The 19,451-nt window shown below is 36.8% G+C and overlaps 1 protein-coding gene across 6 annotated transcripts in view; it reads left to right on the top strand.

Annotated features, from left to right (window-relative positions):
* LOC148956364 (F-BAR domain only protein 2) overlaps positions 1–19,451 on the top strand; it is a 175,450-nt gene that overhangs the window by 83,294 nt on the left and 72,705 nt on the right. For all 6 annotated transcript variants that reach the window (XM_089107025.1, XM_089106966.1, XM_089107181.1 and 3 more), the window contains 2 exons: positions 9,185–9,327; positions 14,184–14,242. In XM_089107025.1, coding sequence (XP_088963151.1) covers positions 9,185–9,327; positions 14,184–14,242 — 202 coding nt within the window. The remainder of the gene's footprint in view (positions 1–9,184; positions 9,328–14,183; positions 14,243–19,451) is intronic.

The raw sequence follows: 19,451 nt of genomic DNA, 5'->3' as shown, positions 1-19,451 counted from the left end.
CTAAGCTAGGAAAATACAAACTTCATGCTATATTCTTTTAATTCAAAAGCTCATCAAAATCCATAATTTAAAGAAAAAAGAAGCAAAACACGCTACTAATCTCTATTTTGTCTGCCTAAAACACTCCTAGAAGCATGTCTCTGGTCTAATTGATCTATAGCACCGTAGGAAAATTGACCAATCTTAGCCTTAGAGAAAGGACTGAACCAAGAAAAATACCATCGGAATCGTTTATATTGTTTTTCGTTTAATATCTATATTTTGCTTGGAGTCTATACTAAGGAATTTACTTTATGCTAGCTTTTTTGATGATGATACTTTATTCATGAACTAGTAATCTATTCTTTCCTAGTCCTCCTTCTGATAAGTATTTGATACACAAAAAATTACACATATTGTGCTGGCATATAATACTTGCCAGTTGATTAATATCGGGTGCTTTTGCAAACGATGCTTAAGACAGAATATAATACATTCATAAAAAAAGGTAAAATAGGTATTTTTTAAATCATATTTCTCTCTGAGTAACAACTAAAAAGTGAGACGTATTTAAGTTGCCTTTTTTTAGTGGGCAACTTGCTTTCGATGATCTACTCAAACAGTAATCACTATTAATTAATCCGTAACTATTTATTTCCAGTGGAGGATCCTGAGCTAATTTGTGTTTTAATTCATATATTATAATTGTTTAAGGATTTATCTTTTGGAAGTGCCAGTTTGTTACAGCGTCAATTAAAAAAACAGCTTCTTCTTTATACATTTTACATATTTAAGTCGTCTAACTGGTCATGTTGAAGAAGAGAGCTTTTATTTTCGAGTCAAGGACCACAAATTATGCCATTAACTCATTCTGGGAATTTACTTTTCATTTGGTGGACATGATGCATCTTTTTAGGAACCACAATTGTACAAGAAATTTAGTGTGTGTTATTGGAGGTAAAAGCTGAGCCCGTGACTCTTCCTCACCCCTTCCCCCTTCTCAGTTGTCAGCTGTCTAGCAAAAAGGTAGGCATGTTCTACCTTGTACACAGTGAAATTGCATCTCAGTCCTTGTATACCTTGTATTATAGTCCTAACTTGGTACAAAAAGAAGCTATATTCCCATTCAGCATAAAAACAAGATTCCCCATCTCCAACCTTTTAGCGGAAAGGCTGGTAGTACCTTGTTGATATCGCAAAGTTGCAATGTTTGGAAGCGCAAGGTTGGCCTTTCAAATCCCCACCCCTCACTGAAAATGTTTTTGGAAGAAAAGGTTCTGCTATTTTTTTGACGTGCAACAAGGTCCATTCTGCATCTTGTATAAACCGAAATCATCCAAGGATTTCTGATGTGTATGATTGGACCTGAGTGGGTTCTTAAAATCTTCCAAAACTTTTAATATAGAACTTTTGAAAAGTCTGTTAATTAATTTTTGAAGAAATCTGTTCAGTTTGTTTAAACAGTTTTGAATTCCAAAATAAATAAGTGATTTTTTAACTGATATTATATGCATTCGATAAGGAAGAATTTAACGGGAATACAATATTGATGAAAATCTATTGCATAATAGACCAATTAAACGAAGTTGTTTATTTCAAACACATTAATACACTAAAAAACAATTCCTGGAAGTTTGGGCAGTGTGTGATTTGGCGTCGCCATTACCTCATACGTTGGTACATCTATTAACAAAAGCTTCTCCGGTTTTGCAATACAAAGATGGGGTTAAGACACCACAAATCCTCACGAAAAACAAACGTTTCCACAACGATCCAATTCTTCTCACATGGTCGAATCAGACCAGTTTCTGTTTTGTGGTACATGGGGTTAAACGGATAGACACTATCCAAGGTAGTTCTTTGGTTTTAATTCAACATATAATACATTTTTTAATTAATAAAAAAGAACATGAGTTTATAGTTTTGTTTTAGTATGAGCCTAGTGTTTAGTAGGCCAGATAATTATTTGTATTTTAATGGTGTAGCTGTAGTAAATCTAGTATTCGAGTATGGATAATACCTTTCATAAGTTTATATTTTACAAATTACATAAGGTCATAACGGCTTGGCCGTATAAACCGTCATTACATAAGGTCATAACGCCTAGGGTGTACAGGCCGTCATTTTATAAGGTTTTATAAGGGTGTACAGGCCGTCATTACATAAGGTCATAACGCCTTGGGCGTATAGGCCGTCATTACATAAGGTCATAACGCCTAGGGCGTACAGGCCGTCATTTTATAAGGTCATAGCGCCTTGGGCGTATATGCCGTCATTACATAGGGTCATAACGCCTAGGACGTACCTACCACCATTGCACAATGTTATAATGCCTCCGGCGTATAGGCTTTCTGGCAAAGGATAAGTTGACCTAGAGATCGTAGCTCAGATTAGGCTCAGCATCTAATCGTAAAGATTTTATAGTTGGATAAAACTATGTATTTATAATATTGTAATTGTTTAAATCACTACAGGATGAAATGAAAATTTTGAAGTCACAGATTGATTGTTTACAAAATGATGGAAGATCCTTTTTCGAGCGTGACCACACCTCCAACACTAACAGGGGTGAGGGCCCATCAACAACGGCCTCGAGAGACCGAGAAGATACAGGTGATGGCAATTCTGAGAATGAGGACAAGGATTCTTTGCATTTCGATGACGAGCAGTTGATGGTAGACACCGATCACAAAACAGTTGACAAGGTCTTTTTGGCAGAGTCACTGGACTTTGTATACGAAGTACTCGGTGACACCATTTACCCCCGGCCTACCATTACAATCCAACAGCCTCGCTCGGCGGCAGAGCTGGTTTTGGCAATTGAGCCATTCAAGAGAAAATAGCTTATCACGTTACCTTTTTCCCCAATGCTGAAAAACTTCACCAAGCAGTGCTCAGAAGAACTGCAGTCAACAACAAAGAATAAGTCATTCTCAGAACGTGGTACTTTCTTTCATCCTCTCGACATACCGGGCCGAGTGAAAGCTTACAAATGTCACGACACACATTTGGCTTCACAGGCGCCACGCGTCAACCCAGAGTTCAGTTTGTTGTCACCAACTGGACAAGTAGAGGACAGAGATTTCATATCGGTCGACAGAAAGCCATTAGAAAGCCTTGGCCTCAGAGTCTTCCACCCGAGCGGCTATGAGCATGATGTCATACAGTCACCTCATGTTAGGTACTGTCATAAAAATGTTAAAGGCAGAGAATGTCTCTCCTGATACTATTCCAAAACTGATGAAGCTCTTGGAATCTATCAATAGATGTCAGCAACATCTTTCAAATATTCTTTCTAGAATATGCTCAAATTTGATGCTCATGAGGAGGAATAACGTCTTGAAATAAATCCCTGACTTGGCTCAAGAGATTAGGAATGAATTGAGGTCATCATTTCTGAAAAGTGAGTTTCTTTTTTCTGCCGACTCTAAGGACCTGGTTCATAGAATGAGACGATACAGGATTGAAAGTAGGCAGTTTTCCAACCCTCCTTCAACAGCTCAGTCTAAGCGGCCAGTAAAGAGAGAATATGAACTGCAACGGGACTGATGAAACTTTTGTGGCCAAATCCAAAAGAAGCTAATATATGAAGAAAAACAGCCATTTCGTTACAAGCAGGGAAGGGAAGGCTTTACCAACAAAAAAGGTTATACCTTCAATTCAGCCCCAAAACCGGGAGAAGGACAATAGTCAAATACTCAATGACTTGCTCCTGGCGCCAACTCAAGATCCTCTTCCTGTAGGAAATTGTTGTCTCACTTTGTAGAGAACTGGAAAAACATAACAGATGACAAGTTTGTTCTGAACATCATCAAAGAGGGCTACTGTCTGGACTTCAAAAAATACCCTCCTCTAGTACGCAACCCGATCAACGAATCAAATATGTCAAGCAATCAGTTGCTAATTTTGGAATCAGAGATTGCCGTAATGCTCAAGAAAGGCATAATAGAGGAAGTTCAAACTCAGTCGTCTCCAGGTTTTTACAGTCGGATTTTTCTGGTTCCGAAAAAGGAAAACAAGGGTTGGCGCCCAGTAATATATTTATCTTACCTAAACAAATTCTCGGGCTTGATATCATTCAAAATGAAGAACCCGGCCACAATACTAACTGCAATGCAGGAATCAAATTGGCCAGCATCATGAAATATGTCTAATGGTATATCAGTGTTCACAAGAGTCGTTAGAATTATCCACGGTCACCTTCAGGAACCGAATCCATGAGTTGAAGGTGTTACCTTTTGGATTAGCACCAAGTCCAGCTCTTTTCTGCCACGTGATTGGCGTCATCGTGAGCTATTGCCACCTTCAAGCTAACCAACTTCATGCTTACATGGACGACTGGCTTCTGCATGACTGGCAAAATTCGGTAGTACAGAGTAATTTAAAGACCATGATGATTCTCCTGCACAAACTTGGGTTCATGCTGAGCGAGAAATCAGAATTGCAACCTATGCGACGGATCGTATTTCTCGGGTTTCTGGTAGACCTGGAGGTAAAGAGGGTGTACCTAACCCCGGAAAAGATTCAGAACTTGATACATGCAATCAAGGCAGCTCTGGAAAAATCGCATTCCTCAATAAGGCAACTGATGAAGCTGATTAGGCTCATCAATGCGGGCTCAGGTGCAATTCCTTTCAACAGACTACATCTCAGGAAATGTCAGTTACTAAGGCTCAGATTGTGGAACAGGTCTTGGAACAACATAGATTTAAACATTCAGATTACGACAAAGATGAAAGAGGCATCTTCACCATGGCTCAATAAGGATTGGCTGAGTCAAGACCTTACTCTAAAGCCCCCTATTGTTTTCAAAACAATATTCACTGACAGCTCAACTTACGGGTGGGGTGGCTATCTAGAAAACCCACATCAAGACAATTCGGAGACTTGGTCTCCAGAAGAGAAATTTCTTCCTGTATATTGCATTGAGAGGAAATCTATAACCATGACGAACAAAGCCTTTGTAAAGAAGCTAAGAAACGAGGTAGTCATGGTAGCGACAGACAACCTGACTGTAGTCAATTACATACGTAAAGAGTGTGGAACCTATTCTTTGTCCGTAGAGGAGGAATCCATAAAGTTCTTCGAGATAAAGATGGCCCTGAACATTCGCTTGAGGGTAAGACACATCGCCGGGTCACTCAATCTAGTAGCCGACACACTGTCACGAGAAGGAAAAGGTCTGCCCATGGAATGGAGTCTCAACGAGAGTGTCTTCAAAGCCCTGTCAAAAGGGTACGGATTGCCAGAAGTCGATCTATTCGCGACTCGATTGAACTGGAAGATCGACGTATATTTCTCACCAGATCCAGATTGTCTTGCGATTAGCACAGATGCACTTGTCCAGGATTGGTCGAACAAACACAGCTACGCCTTCCCTCCATTTTCCCTGATCGCAAAGGTTCTGGAGAAGGTTCTAAAGTCTGTGAACTGCCGAATAATACTAATTGCTCCGCGAGGGCCTCGCCAAGCTTGGTACACGGATCTTCTCACCCTGCTAGTAGACTTGCCTATACCCCTCGGAGATTAGTCATATCTACTCCAGCAGGGTCGACTTCGCCACCCAGCACTAAGGAATCTAGTTTTATACGGCTAGATGATATCGAGCATGGACTCGAAAAGAGAGGTTTTTCTAAGGAATCAGCCCGTACAATTGCCCGGCCCAGCGACGATTTACCATTGAATTTTACAATGGAAAATGGCAAGTGTTCGTGGGTTGGTGTAGTGAAAGAAAGATTAATTCTCTCGAAACTAGCACTCAGACAGTTGCAGAATTCATGATCTATCTAAAGACTGGTCGAAACCTTGCACCATCTACGATAGAAGGTTATAAAGCAGCAATATGCGGAACGCTAGCTCTAGCTACAGGAACAGATATCAGCAAAGATACTTGTTTGACGAAAATGATACAGAATTTTTGGCACGAGTCACCGCGGACACAACATGATATTCCTGCAGGGATCTTGGCCTTGTTCTAAGGTATTTTAGAACTTTCCGATTTCTTGACTTGTGGAATATTGATATGAAAGATCTTACCCTTAAGACGGTATTCATTACTGCCATCGCATCTGGTCGTCGAAGGAGTGAAATACATGCCTTGTCTTTCAGTACAACATAATTTTCGTATAATTCATTAACTCTCGGGTTTCTCCCTTCATTTGTACTCAAAACCATGAAGCTTTATGAGAGGGTTTCTTCTATTCTCTTTCCCGAGCTAGATATAGATCTAGCTTTGTGTCCAATGAGGATACAACCGTCCTATGTACAGTGAACGGCAAACGTGGTGGTCAAAAGCGAGAGAAAGAGGTTATTCATTACCTTTTCTGACACAGCACCACGAGAGGTGGCAGCTGGAGCCATTTCTTTTTGGATAAAGCAGGCCTTAACTATGGCATATGAGGCAGCAAAAGAAGAGTGTAGAAAAGGGAAAGCACACGACACAAGATCCATGGTAGAATCATGGGCACTATCAAAATCGGTGCCCCTCACTGATACAGTGACGTCTACCAGTTGGTCTTCACAGACTACCCCCAGGCAACATTACCTTCATGAGACAGAAAATAAAACTAATGCTCTAAATTTTGTTGTAGTTAAGACAGTTTTATAGTTTACACATTTGAATATTCGGGTTTGAAAGTAAAATTTTATATTAGTTGATTTATGAACCCACCACCAAATCGGTTGGATTCTAAGCTTTTGTTAATAAATGTACCAACGTAAGAGGTAATGGCGACGCCAAAACCGAACTTTCGAATTAAAGTTCAGTTTGGCTAGCCGATATTTACCTCATACGTTGGTACATAGAGTCTCTCCCTCCTCCCCGCTCATAGAGAGTTAAGGAATTATAAGGGATTTAGTGCAAAATAGAAATTGATCTGATTCGGCCATGTGAGAAGAATTGGATCGTTGTGGAAACGTTTGTTTTTCGTGAGAATTTGTGGTGTCTTAACCCCGTCTTTGTATTGCAAAACCGGAGAAGCTTTTGTTAATAGATGTACCAACGTATGAGGTATGTATCGGCTAGCCAAACTGAACTTTTATTCGAAAGTTCAGTTTTTCTAATATTGCAACGAAAGAAAAAATACTGGTCAAAATACGTATTATGTTTAATTAAGGCGCAAGAAACAATCTACCCTCTTGGGGTTTGAGAAGGCGGAATTCTCAGTTTTATTTATGACAATGTTTAGTTTTACCAAATTTACTTTTAATACCTTTTGTGGTAGCCCAAATAAACTATTTACGGTAATAGTAATTACGGCTTAGTAATAGTAAAGTAAAATGGCGTATAGGCTCTAACATATACAATGTATAATCGCGCCAAAGAAGACTAACTGACCTGAAGGTAGCTGGGAGTTATATACATACGTTTCTTTTAGAGAGGGTATTCGTAAAAAAATAGTTAGAAGAATTATGATAGCTATGACGGGGGGGGGGGGGGGCAGGAGACTCTCACCCAGGAATGGATGCTCTATGACTGGAAGATGAAAAACGCACCTCATAAGTTCGCGCTGCATCGTTGGTATGTTCAAATAATCCTCGTTATTATATTGTAATTATTTTAATTTCATTAGGCCTACTTTTGATCTTTGTGTCTCTAATTAGCTCTCAACCGTGGCAAAACATGTTTGTGTTATTAAAATGATGTATGAAAAGTGATTACACGTAAAACATAATATCATATCAGCATCTTTTGTTTTGTAAAGTTTTTGGACATTTGGTTTATTGTCGTGAAAATCTTAGATTTCCAATTGGAAAATAGAAGAACCATCTGGCTTCGGTAGTTGGCTTCATTCCGGTCCTGACACAGTCTTATTTTCTTTTTATGCAAAGGAGGTTTTTTTTTTATTTGTATATTGGCGACGGTTGAAGTTCATTTTAATTGCTACTCTTGTTCTGCAGGGATTTTAATATTGTAAAATAATAGCATTGCATTTCAAAAGTTTTAAGGCAATCACAATATTTATACATTTAACACTAAAATATACAGCAACACGTGCCTGCGAACAATATAGCAAAATTAAGAAAAACAAAATTGATTTGGCCTTGGACTGTTGCTAGCCGATTTAGAATTCTATACCTAGTAATCTATATATGTTATTATACCAACCTATCGTTGGTATGTTTTTTATTTTTGGAATTTACAATTTAAAAAAATCAACATAGTTTTTTTCATTTGTAAAAAAATTATATCTGTCTATGACTTATCCGTGGCAAGAATAGGCAACTGTCGATTATCCAGATGGAGACTAATCTGTTTGCAGCTCAGACAAGACCTTCTTTTTCTTCTTCCTCTTTTTAAGAGGAAGAAGAAAAAGTGGTAGACTTCTGTCCGTCTGGTAGGCTTCAAAAGCGGTTAATATTTGAGAATAATCTGTCCACATGACAGCCCTCTGATAATTAGGGAAAGAATGAGTGCTTTTTTGTGTATTTGAATATTGTAGTATAACATCATTCCAGATTACTTTTTCAATTGTATTCACTATTCTTGTTCTTTGCCTCAAAAGTTTTGAAAGTACAGCTTTGGACGATTATGCTAAGAGACTGCAGAAAACGTCCAATTGTTCTACAATGTACTTGGTTCGTTTTAGCAGTAATTTTGGATACTAGGTTATCCATGCTCCTTATCTTTACAATTACCTTGTATAATCAAGAGTTTACTGTATTTCTATTATCCTAATAAGGTAATCATCTATAAGTGAATACATGATAGTTACTGAGGTCATAACATAATAAAAAAGCGTAATTTTTTTTTCTCTATTTAAAATTAAGCTTTCTTTTCTGGGGAACTTGACGTGTAAATGGAAATTTTAGAATATGCTGCTTTTATATTTTTAATTACGACATTTTTTGGCTTCTTTTTTTTTTATACATGTGTCTATTCTGAAATGCTATTATCAGTTTGTGGGGATAGTAATTTGCATTTCATCCCACTGCTACTCCAACTGAATGTACAAATGAAGCTGCACTCCTCATTCTCTCCAATTAGTAAAACAAACGTTTTTCTGTAACTTTACTGCTGTCATGAACTCCTTACTGGCTCAAACCCTAGACGTTATGGAGCTGGATTTGTTGAGTTGCTTTTTGAGGCTCTTGGCAGAGACTCTTGAGGCTCTGAGGCTCTTAGTAGCAAGTTTGTAGTCGTATTTGTTTCCCTTTTTTTAAAGTCCCCTTCAGCTTAAAAGAATATCTTCTTTTCTCTTTTTAGATGATGAGCCAGAACGAAAATTTCATGTGAAAATCAACCCAATTGTAGATGAAGTAAAGAATTCTCAAATCAGTGCTAGTGTTGATGAGCTAAGGGCTACGGTTGAAAACATTTCGTTGCCATCAAGCATGTTCAATAATTCGGTATGTTCTATCATCCTTTTTTTCTTTTGCTGTTGTAAACCTTTAGAATAAAGAGTATAGCCTATTTCTAAACTTGGTGTTTTATTGATCGAACTTTACCCCTGGGTCTCATTACATGTATCTTAACTAGTTGTATTTTCAAAGTATGCTACAGTGTGTAGTCCTGTTATATCTAGTGACACATATTTTTTGTTTTCGTCAGACATTTTTTCTCAATAGAGGCCTAGCTGAGTAAAGAAGCCAAATATTTAGACTCTTATTTATCAGGTCTGGACCAACCCTGGGATATTTTGCTGCCTTTTAAATTACACCCCCATTCAAGCACACATTTGTTCTCATAAGCTTTATCTGGTGTGTATATTTTGTTTGTGGCGTCTTGGAAATCACCTTTTGGTGCTTTGAAAGCTGTTCTGAGATTTTTTCTTATCATTACAGGATTAAGTTCATAGTGGTAGATACATTTTTGTCTTTGAACCTATAAAGTCCCTGAAAGATTTTCTTTGAGATGTTTTAAAAAGGGCATGGAATTTTTCACAAATTAAACATCGGGCTCCAAGTTTGAAAGAAAAACGGTTGTTAGTGTCACTTTAAAGTTTCCGTAAAATAATTGGCGCTCGAAAATTTCCTTGGTATTAAAGTTTTAACAGGACTTTAAGGGAACTCTCTCTTGATATTTTGATATTCTCTCTCTTTGTCACGCCTAGTTTTACAGCAACAGGGAGTATGATATTTAGAAAGAAACACAAAAGGTCTTTTCTTATGAATAAAAACGATATTTTGTTTATCATTCTCTCGCTGTGAAGTCGGTTTCTACTGGAAGAGTCAATATTGATGGAAAGGAAAGCCCAATTGATGTTAATTATTTAAAAGGAATCGATGCTCAAAGCGGGAAATTATCGAGGAAGCCAAGAACAAGATATGAACCTTGATTTACTATGATCTATTTATGCCATCTAAATAGCTGGCTATGTTTTTACCTTTCGTCCAGAACGATCTCTATTCTGCTCAATCGCTTTGCGTCAGCAAATTTAAGGAAGAAAAAGGATATACTCTTCTTTTCAGTTCAATTTTCAGTGCTCATCTACTATTTAAAATTGAAATGCGTTTTATACATTTTTAAGGTTTTGAATTTAGAAGTTCTAACTGGGTACGGGTCCTACTTCATCTAGTAGTGACGAAAGAGAAGCTGGTGGAATAATTCCTTTCTGACTTGTCATGCTTTAACACAGACAATTGAACATCTTTAACCGTCTAACATGCAAATTCTAAACTTCAATTAATCCTCAGTTGTTATCCATGACTCTCCAGTCCCATAGTGAAAGGTTCAATGTAGTGTCGATGGCTGTCTTCTCCGACTTAAATAATTCACCTTTTTCTAATGGACTTTCTCGTGTTTTAACCCCCCCCCCCAATGTCCAACCGACAAAATAGACCCGAAGGCATACTTATCTTAAGTTTGACTCGCCAAGAACTGAATGTTTAAAGAAAAACTTTGTTCGCCGGTACACTTCCATTCCGAATCATCTTCCCAGGGACGTTTTTCTAAGAAGTTTCTCTGTCAATTCGTTCAAAAGAATATTCAACAGACAACCTCCTGACGGAGTGAGGTAAAAGCCAAGGTGGCAGTCTTGGCAGTCTAAAGACTTGAGAGTCTTCCTCAAAATGTACTCTATTTCTTTTTTATCGGTAGGATATTGCTTCGAAGCGGAAGGGAAGGAATATGGGTATAGTCTTTGTAGTTAGCTCTAACCCTTTTACAGTTTCAATTTCTGTAATTTAATGTAGCGGGTTAAAAATTACGCTCTGATCTCTTAGACCCTGGAAACGGTGATATAACTAGTGATTTATAATCTCAAAAGCTTCTATGAAATTTCTACACTCATTTGTTTTATATGATGAGGCCAAAAAAAGAAGAAAAAAAAGACAGGGGTAAACCTCGCTCATTACTAATTCTGCGGCACAAGTTTACGCTAAAGCAAAACCAATGATCGTCTGTATTATGTTGCAAGAGCAACACTTTGGTCTTGGCATTGTTTTCTTAAGTCCGCCGATTTCACCTTATTGCTAGAAAGTGGTAATGATTTAACCTCCGCGGTTTTTACAGCAGGTATTGACCTTAGGCCGAATTTATAAATATGATATTACAGTTTGGAAAGCTGTTGTAATTTTTACCTGGGGTCAAAAAGGATGGTTCTTGCGGATAACTGAAGCAGATTCTTCATTGTGTAAGTTGAAGTGGAGTTTTATTGTCCGAGTCGGAGAGGGACTATCTGAAGTTAAGCACCTAAGCTTTCTTTTTATTGAGCCATGTTTCTGCTCCATGAAAACTCTCTTCAAGCAGGTAAGTAGACAGGCACCAGTTTCAAATCGAAGTTGGACTAAAAAAAAGTGCGACGTTTACCTGACTCAATCGCCAAAGAAAATGGACCTTTCTGTTTAATCTTTCGGCAGATTACCGTGATAACCAATCGGATTTCGTATTTATTTCTGCTTGAGAGCAACTGGGGTCTTGCTGTACTAAAATCTCCCAGTTAGGTAAGTGTTGCATTATTATAAGAGATTTTAACTGTAATATAACTGACGCTTTGTCAGTAAGTGCATCTATTTTGTCTGGTATTTTTGATGGTTGGCTTAGGATCCTGCCGAAAGACCTCGACCACACTTAGATATACCGATCAAGTCATGTATCTAACCTTGACCACAGGGACTGGAAAAATATCAGTTATGGAATCGGTTTTACAAAAAATCCATAGTCCATTCCAGCTACTTATGTTGCAGAAAGCCACAGGTTGATGTAGGTGAAATACGTGTGTTGCTTAATGTCATGGCAGAGATTTGATATTTCCTACGATGCGCAGAAAAAGTCACTACCTCAAGCGTATCCGCCGTGGTATCAAAAAGCATTGGTCTAATAACCAGAGCCTCATTGAATCTTGGAAAAATTCCAAATTTTGTTATATGATATGGCTACAATGTGACCACCTTCGTACTGGCTGGGTTTCTAATATCCATCTTTCTACCAACAGAAAGTTTTCAAAAGAATTATCTTCACATATGAGCAAATTAGTTGAAAATACTTCTTAGCAAGCTTCCCAATCCCAAACCTCCTTCTGGGGAAATGACTCAAAAGACCCTCACACAGCCTGCCTTTTTACCCAAGATATTCTAGATTCAGAATGGAAATCTCATTTTCTGCCTAGTTTTCTGCGCCAGATGCTGCCGCTCTTTCTGACAACATCTTTGTCCCCTTGCTAAAACTTCTTTGTCTCAAATGATTCTGTAGTGCGAGCAATTCTACGCCTAAAACATAAAAAGGTAATTTCATAAACCACATTAGCCTGCCTTGACAAGAAAGAAGAGAAAAGCAAGAATGGGGTTTTATTAGGCTAACGAAAATAGTTGATGCGACAACTCAGATATATCGAGAAGACAACTGCTTCCCTTCTTTAGGAATGTTAGAAAATGTAAAAAAAAAAAAAAAAAAAAATCAAGTTCACATTTTCTGAGCCAAAATGCAAATGATTTTGAAAAAAAAAAAAAAAAAAAAAAAATCAACATGGGGATAAAAACGAAACAAAAGTCCAAATAATAAGAATTAAAGAGCTAACAACACGGAAGAAAATAACGGGTAAAATAAAAAAATAAACGAAGTAAAAAAAATAAACCAATAAAAACTTCTCGCTTTTCTTCTCTTTCAGTCGCTTTTCTAGCATCTAAATGAGAACATTGTTTTTTATGGATTATTTTTACACCTGTGCATTTTAATATAATGAAACCAGATAAGAAAAAATAGATAGTTCCATCATATATGATTTTGCTTGCAGTGAATAAATGAAATTGGAGCTAATTTTCTGAAAATTTGTCCACATTATAAGCAGTATAAGTAGTAAATTATTTCCAATTTATTCAAGAAGTCTCTTAAAAATTTGTAGCTGGATCAAGAAATGCAATTACGTCGTTTTGTTTAATCTTTTCATTACGTTATATATTTTATTTTTATGCCAATTGTCCTTATGAAAAAATTCAGTGAGTAATAGCTCTTGGTTCCCTCCGTTGTACAGTCTCCCAGTGATTAATTCTAATAAAAGTTTCCCCGGTGCTTTGGTATAGAATTATTGCAGAATTCAACTTGAAAACAAAAACCAAAAAGAATTTATTTTAAAAATTGGATTTCAGGATCTATTGCACATCAGTGCTTCATGTAATTTGATGATTTGTAGACATGCTTTTTCTCTTTGACTGTGCATGAATAGAGCAACGTACCACTTTTTGACAACCTTGGGCGCAGGGCTATAGCCCGTCTTTAAACACCATAGGCACATATCTTTGGTATGGGCATATCCTCTGGATGTCTTTTGAAAAATAATCCACTTTGTTATGATTTTTGCTAAGAGATAAAGCAGGAGATTAATCACAGTTATGGCGGTCAATCGGAATTTTATTATAGATATGTATCGTTTCATTGAATAGGTGATGAATAGAAAAACTGGTAATTTGTGCTTGTAATAATACTTTATGCTGGCATGCCCATTATGTAAAATCAATGAAATAAAATTTTCTAGTCTGAAAGTGATACTATGCTCTAAGATCTGAAGGTGCTGAAGATATCTTACCAGAATTCCTGAGGAAAAATCCCTGCCTGTATTTAGTAGTTTGCTGAAAACCTTATATGTACGCTCGTATGTTATGTGGTGGTTGAATGAAACATTTTTTGAGTTCTCAGACAGGTATTATGTAGTCACTGTGTAGCGACTAGATTTGGTAGAGTGCGACCGACATTGTTTGCCACAAAAATAATAATTTATAAACAAAATGATCAAAGTGGAAAAGATAATATTTTCTTCGTTGTTTTTCAGAAAAAGAACGTTTCAATCGATGCTGAGTGTAATCTTGGTCGTTCACAAACAAGTTTAACGTAAGTAGCTCTTTCTATATATATATATATATATATATATATATATATATATATATATATATATATATATATATATATATATATATATATATATATATATATATATATATATATATATATATATATATATATATATATATATATATATATATATATATATATATATATATATATATATAAATAAATATATATATATATAATAATAATAATAATGATTTATATATTCTGTATGGCTGTCTGACCCCTTTGAAGAGTGAATGTGCCTATTTTCATTTAATTTATTTGTAGTCTATTCAAGTTCTGGTAATTTAGGTGGTAAATATATATATATATATATATATATATATATATATATATATATATATATATATATATATATATATATATATATATATATATATATATATAATAATAATGATTTATATATTCTGTATGGCTTTCTGACCCTTTTGAAGAGTGAATGTGTTATTTTAATTTAATTTATTTGTAGCCTATTCAATTTCTGGTAATTTAGGTGGATATATATATATATATATATATATATATATATATATGTATGTATATATATATATTATATATATATATATATATATATGATGTGTGTGTGTGTGTGTATATATATAGTATATATATATATATATATATATATATATATATATATATAATAATGATTTATATATTCTTAATGGCTGTCTGACCCTTTTGAAGAGTGAATAAGCCTATTTTCATTTAATTTATTTGTAGCCTATTCTAGTTCTTGTAATTTAGATGGAGAAGTATATATATATATATATATATATATATATATATATATATATATATATATATATATATATATATATATATATATATATATATATATATATATATATATATATATATATATATATATATATATATATATATATATATATATATATATATATAATATATATATATATATATATATATATATATATATATATATATATATATATATATATATATATATATATATATATATATATATATATATATATATATATATATATATATATATATATATATATATATATATATATAAGGGTACCGTCGGATTGGGGACCCGTGTTAAATATATTCCCACAAAACATTGGAAATGGCAGAAAGAATAATAAAAAAAAAAAACTTTGGCTCAGGCATTCCCGGCAAGTGATGCGTCGGAAGCTACGGTGACCCCCTACGAAAAGTGAACTAGCGGACCATCTGTTGAAACATCGACAATACATCAGTGTGGAGGGCTGGAACGTATGTTCATTGAAATGCCCTGCGACCCGGACCTTCATTGCAGGCGAATGCGAAAGATATTGCATGGACATTAGGTGTGTATCCAAAACCCGGCTAAATCGAAATTTGGAAGACGAGCCCGTCTCCGCCCCTGGTAGAAAATTCGAATTCCATTTTTTCAACTCCGGACCTAATGATGGCTCTGGTAATGCGGGGGTTGATCTCCTCCTCAGTACTAAGGCAGCAGAATCCCTAGTTGAATTGTAGCCCATCTCACCTCATTTGGCTAAGGCCCGTCTTAAGGGTCACCTGTTCAACATTACTGTCATCTCCGCCTATGCACCAACCAGTGCCGCGGACGAAAGTACAGTTGATGAGTTCTACGATGCTCTGACCCAGTCATTGAGAACAGTCCCAAACTGTTATCTACTCATCCTAGGAGGTAATCTTAAGCTTCCATGTTGGAAGCCGTGAGACGGACCGCGAAAGAGCTGTTGGAAGATTTGGATGGGGCGACAGGTGGGATCGTGGAAGGAGACTCATAGAATTTGCCCAGCGGCATAATCTTGTATTGGCAAACACGTTGTTCCAACACAAACCATCCCAGAAGATTACCTGGCGCTCTCGAGATGGAAGAGCCCAATCCCAGGTGGTTTACTTGCTAATATCCTCCCGATGGCGACGATCTATACAGAACTGTAGAACCTACCGTGGAGCCGACACAGGAACGAAGAACGGCTCCGATCATATGCCGCTAAAAGCTTCTCTGACCATAAAGCTCGTCTCCAGGAAACGAACGCAACCTCCTCCGAGATACGATGTAGCACGTCTTCATGATAAAGCAGTCGCAGAAGAGTTCCACTTGGAATTATCTAACCGTTTTGACATCTTGTCCGCGAACGACGATAACGAACCAGCCACCATAAACATAGAAGACGAGTGGAGGAAGATCAGAGACACCATAAAAGACGCCTCTAAAAAAAAGTCCTTGGCAGGCTAAATCCGAAGCGGAAAAATGGATCTCAGAAGACACCATCAAGCTATTAAACCAGAAACAACAGACCGGAAATACCAAGTCCACAGTGTTCAAAACACTGAGAAAAGAATGCTATAAATCCGCCCGCCGTGACAGACAACGCTACTGGGACCATGCGGTAGCAGATATTCATAAGACTGCTAGTCATTCAGATACCAGAAAGCTTTAACAACTGCTTAAAGAAGCAACTGGGAAAAGTAAAAAGATCTCAACTGGAGGGAGAGGCGAAGTTGGAACGCTTCTGTCAAGAAAAGATGACATAATTGCAAGATGGCAGTACCACTTCCAGAAGCTGCTGAATCCCAGAAACAACATCCCTTCCACTCAAACGCTCCGCAATAATAGCGCCACTGCACTACAGCCAAGCCACCCTAATCTTAACTCAGTACCACCGAGTCACCAAGCCCCATATAACAAGGTCAGTGTTCACCCTCCCTCAATACAGGAGGTCAAAGAGGCAATCAAGAAGCTGAGGAATCACAAGGCGCCTGGCACAGATTCTATCCCGGCCGAAATTTACAAATCTGCTTCTCTTCTCTCTGAGACATTACAGAAGCTATTTTGCTCAGTCTTGGCTAAGGAATGGTTCTGCCAGGAATGGTAAAACTCAATATTACTGCCTGTCTTCAAGAAAGGCAGCCGCACTGAATCCGAAAATTACAGAGGGATCTCATTTATGAGCATTGCGGCAAAGATCTTTGCAATGATTCTGTTTAACCGATTCCGCAAAGTCCACAACGAAATGACCCGCCCCAACAATCTGGTTTCCGAGCCAACATGGGCTATATTGACCAACTCTTCACTTTAAGAATGATTTTTTAATATACAGCCAAGCATCAACAAATCACCGTCACTGTCTTCATTGACTTCATTATGGCCTTCAATTCAGTCATCCGGGGAGAAATTTGGATGGCAATGGAAGAGGACTGTGTCCCACCTAAGATCATTTGACTCATTCAGGCTTACTATCGACACACACGAGCCTGCATCAAGGTGAACGGAGAAATTTCTCCGCTATTCGATATCGACTTTAGTGTGAGGCAAGGGTTTGTACTCTCTCCCGATCTATTCAATTTTGCCGTCGATTGGGTAATGAAAAAAGCAATGCTAAACTTCGAAGGAGTCAAGGTTAGTCTTGGTTTCAGTACCACCGACCTGGATTATGCCGATGATGTTGTTCTTCTTGACAAATCCGTTGGCGATGCCCAGAAAATGCTTCTGAAAGTCTCCGAAGTTGCTGCCCCACTAGGGCTCAAGATTAATATCGACAACACTAAAGCTATGTCTAATGCCCCGGATATAAACCTACCCCTATAACTCTTAACCATAGGCATATTGAGGTTGTCAATAAATTCAAGTATCTCGGATCATACATTGACATCAACGGTGGATGTAGCGAAGAAAACCAATGCCGCATTGCATCAGCTTCCGCTGTCTTTGCACAGCTGTGGAAGCTGCTATGGAAAAGGAAGGAAATCCACCGGAAAACAACAATTCTTGTTTTACGATGCCCTAGTCCGATCATTCTTACTGTACGGCTGTGAGGCGTGGCCCTTAAAAGTCACCGAGGCACACGCCCTCAACGCTTTTGAACACAGATGCCTGAGGAGCATTTTGGGGTTACGACTCAGCGACCGAATCTCGAGTACGCTCATCTAACAAATATGTGACTAAAAGTACAAAATTCCATATATCATTTGACTCCATCGCCTTTCCTGATTAGGCCATTTTTGCCGAAGACCGGCCTAAACTTTCACAAATCAAAGCCTACTCTTCAAACCAGCACCTGGTTGGAGGAAACGACATGGAGGACAAGCCAAAACTTGGCTTAACACCGTCAAATCAGACCTCAAGTCGATTGGCAGATTCCGGAGACATTGTCGCAGATGTGACTCTTCATGGCTTGAAATTATCGCCCCATTAACCCAAGACCGTAACCTGTGGAATTCAACAGTCTGCCAGATCTCGTCACCAGGGAGAGCTACATAGCTTGTGTCCTGATACATAGTTTGTGTATATATACACACACATATATATATATATATATATATATATATATATATATATATATATATATATATATATATATATATATATATATATTATATATATATATATATATATATATATATATATATATATATATATATATATATATATATATATATATATATACATATAATGTTCTTAGAGGTAATTACTTGGCGAGAAAAAAGAGAGAGAGAGAGAGAGAAGAAGAAGAAATGGACTGTCATCCTAATCCAGTAATTGAGATAAATGTGCACTTGAACGAGGTTTTAACCTTACTCATCTATCCAATTACCTATGACCAAACAGTATAACCGAAACATCAACCAAATCGAAATGTCCAAATCCATGCAAGGTCGTCATCAATAAATGTAAGTCGTTTTAAATTTACCAGCAAAAGCCCCTTAAATATAGTGAAATATTTCCAAGTAGTACCTTTCATTAGGGCTCATCAGAAGAAATAGCACATTTCTTAACGGGTTTCGAGGCTTTACTTTATTTACCCGGCACAGTGGAGCCTCTACCATAAGATATTTATGTTATCCCTATGTTAGGTAAAACTTGTGAAATACATACATACTAGTAAAACTATTCAAAAAATACATACAAAATGGGTTTGGTTCTTTCCTTAGTGAAATCCCATAGGTCAATGAAAGGAAAGACAATTCTGGAACAAAAAAAGACTGGTCCGGACGTGAGTAGTTATAAAACAAAGTGTTTTATTGGTATTTGGAACCAATTATAGATTTAAAGTCCTTCAAGTTGGTTTGAAAGCAATGTACAAATTCAAAATTTCAAAAAAGAAAAGTGAAGGAGAAATTATATTAAAATATCATTCAGTATTTCTTTAGAATTTTTTGTATATTTGCTTAAAAGTTCATGATACAGAAAACTAAATTT

The sequence above is a fragment of the Artemia sp. Qi Xiang Cuo genome, chromosome 1, assembly GCF_049724085.1.
Source record: "Artemia sp. Qi Xiang Cuo chromosome 1, ASM4972408v1, whole genome shotgun sequence".
Lineage (NCBI taxonomy): Eukaryota > Metazoa > Arthropoda > Branchiopoda > Anostraca > Artemiidae > Artemia > Artemia sp. Qi Xiang Cuo.
This window is presented reverse-complemented; position numbering and strand designations above follow the sequence as displayed.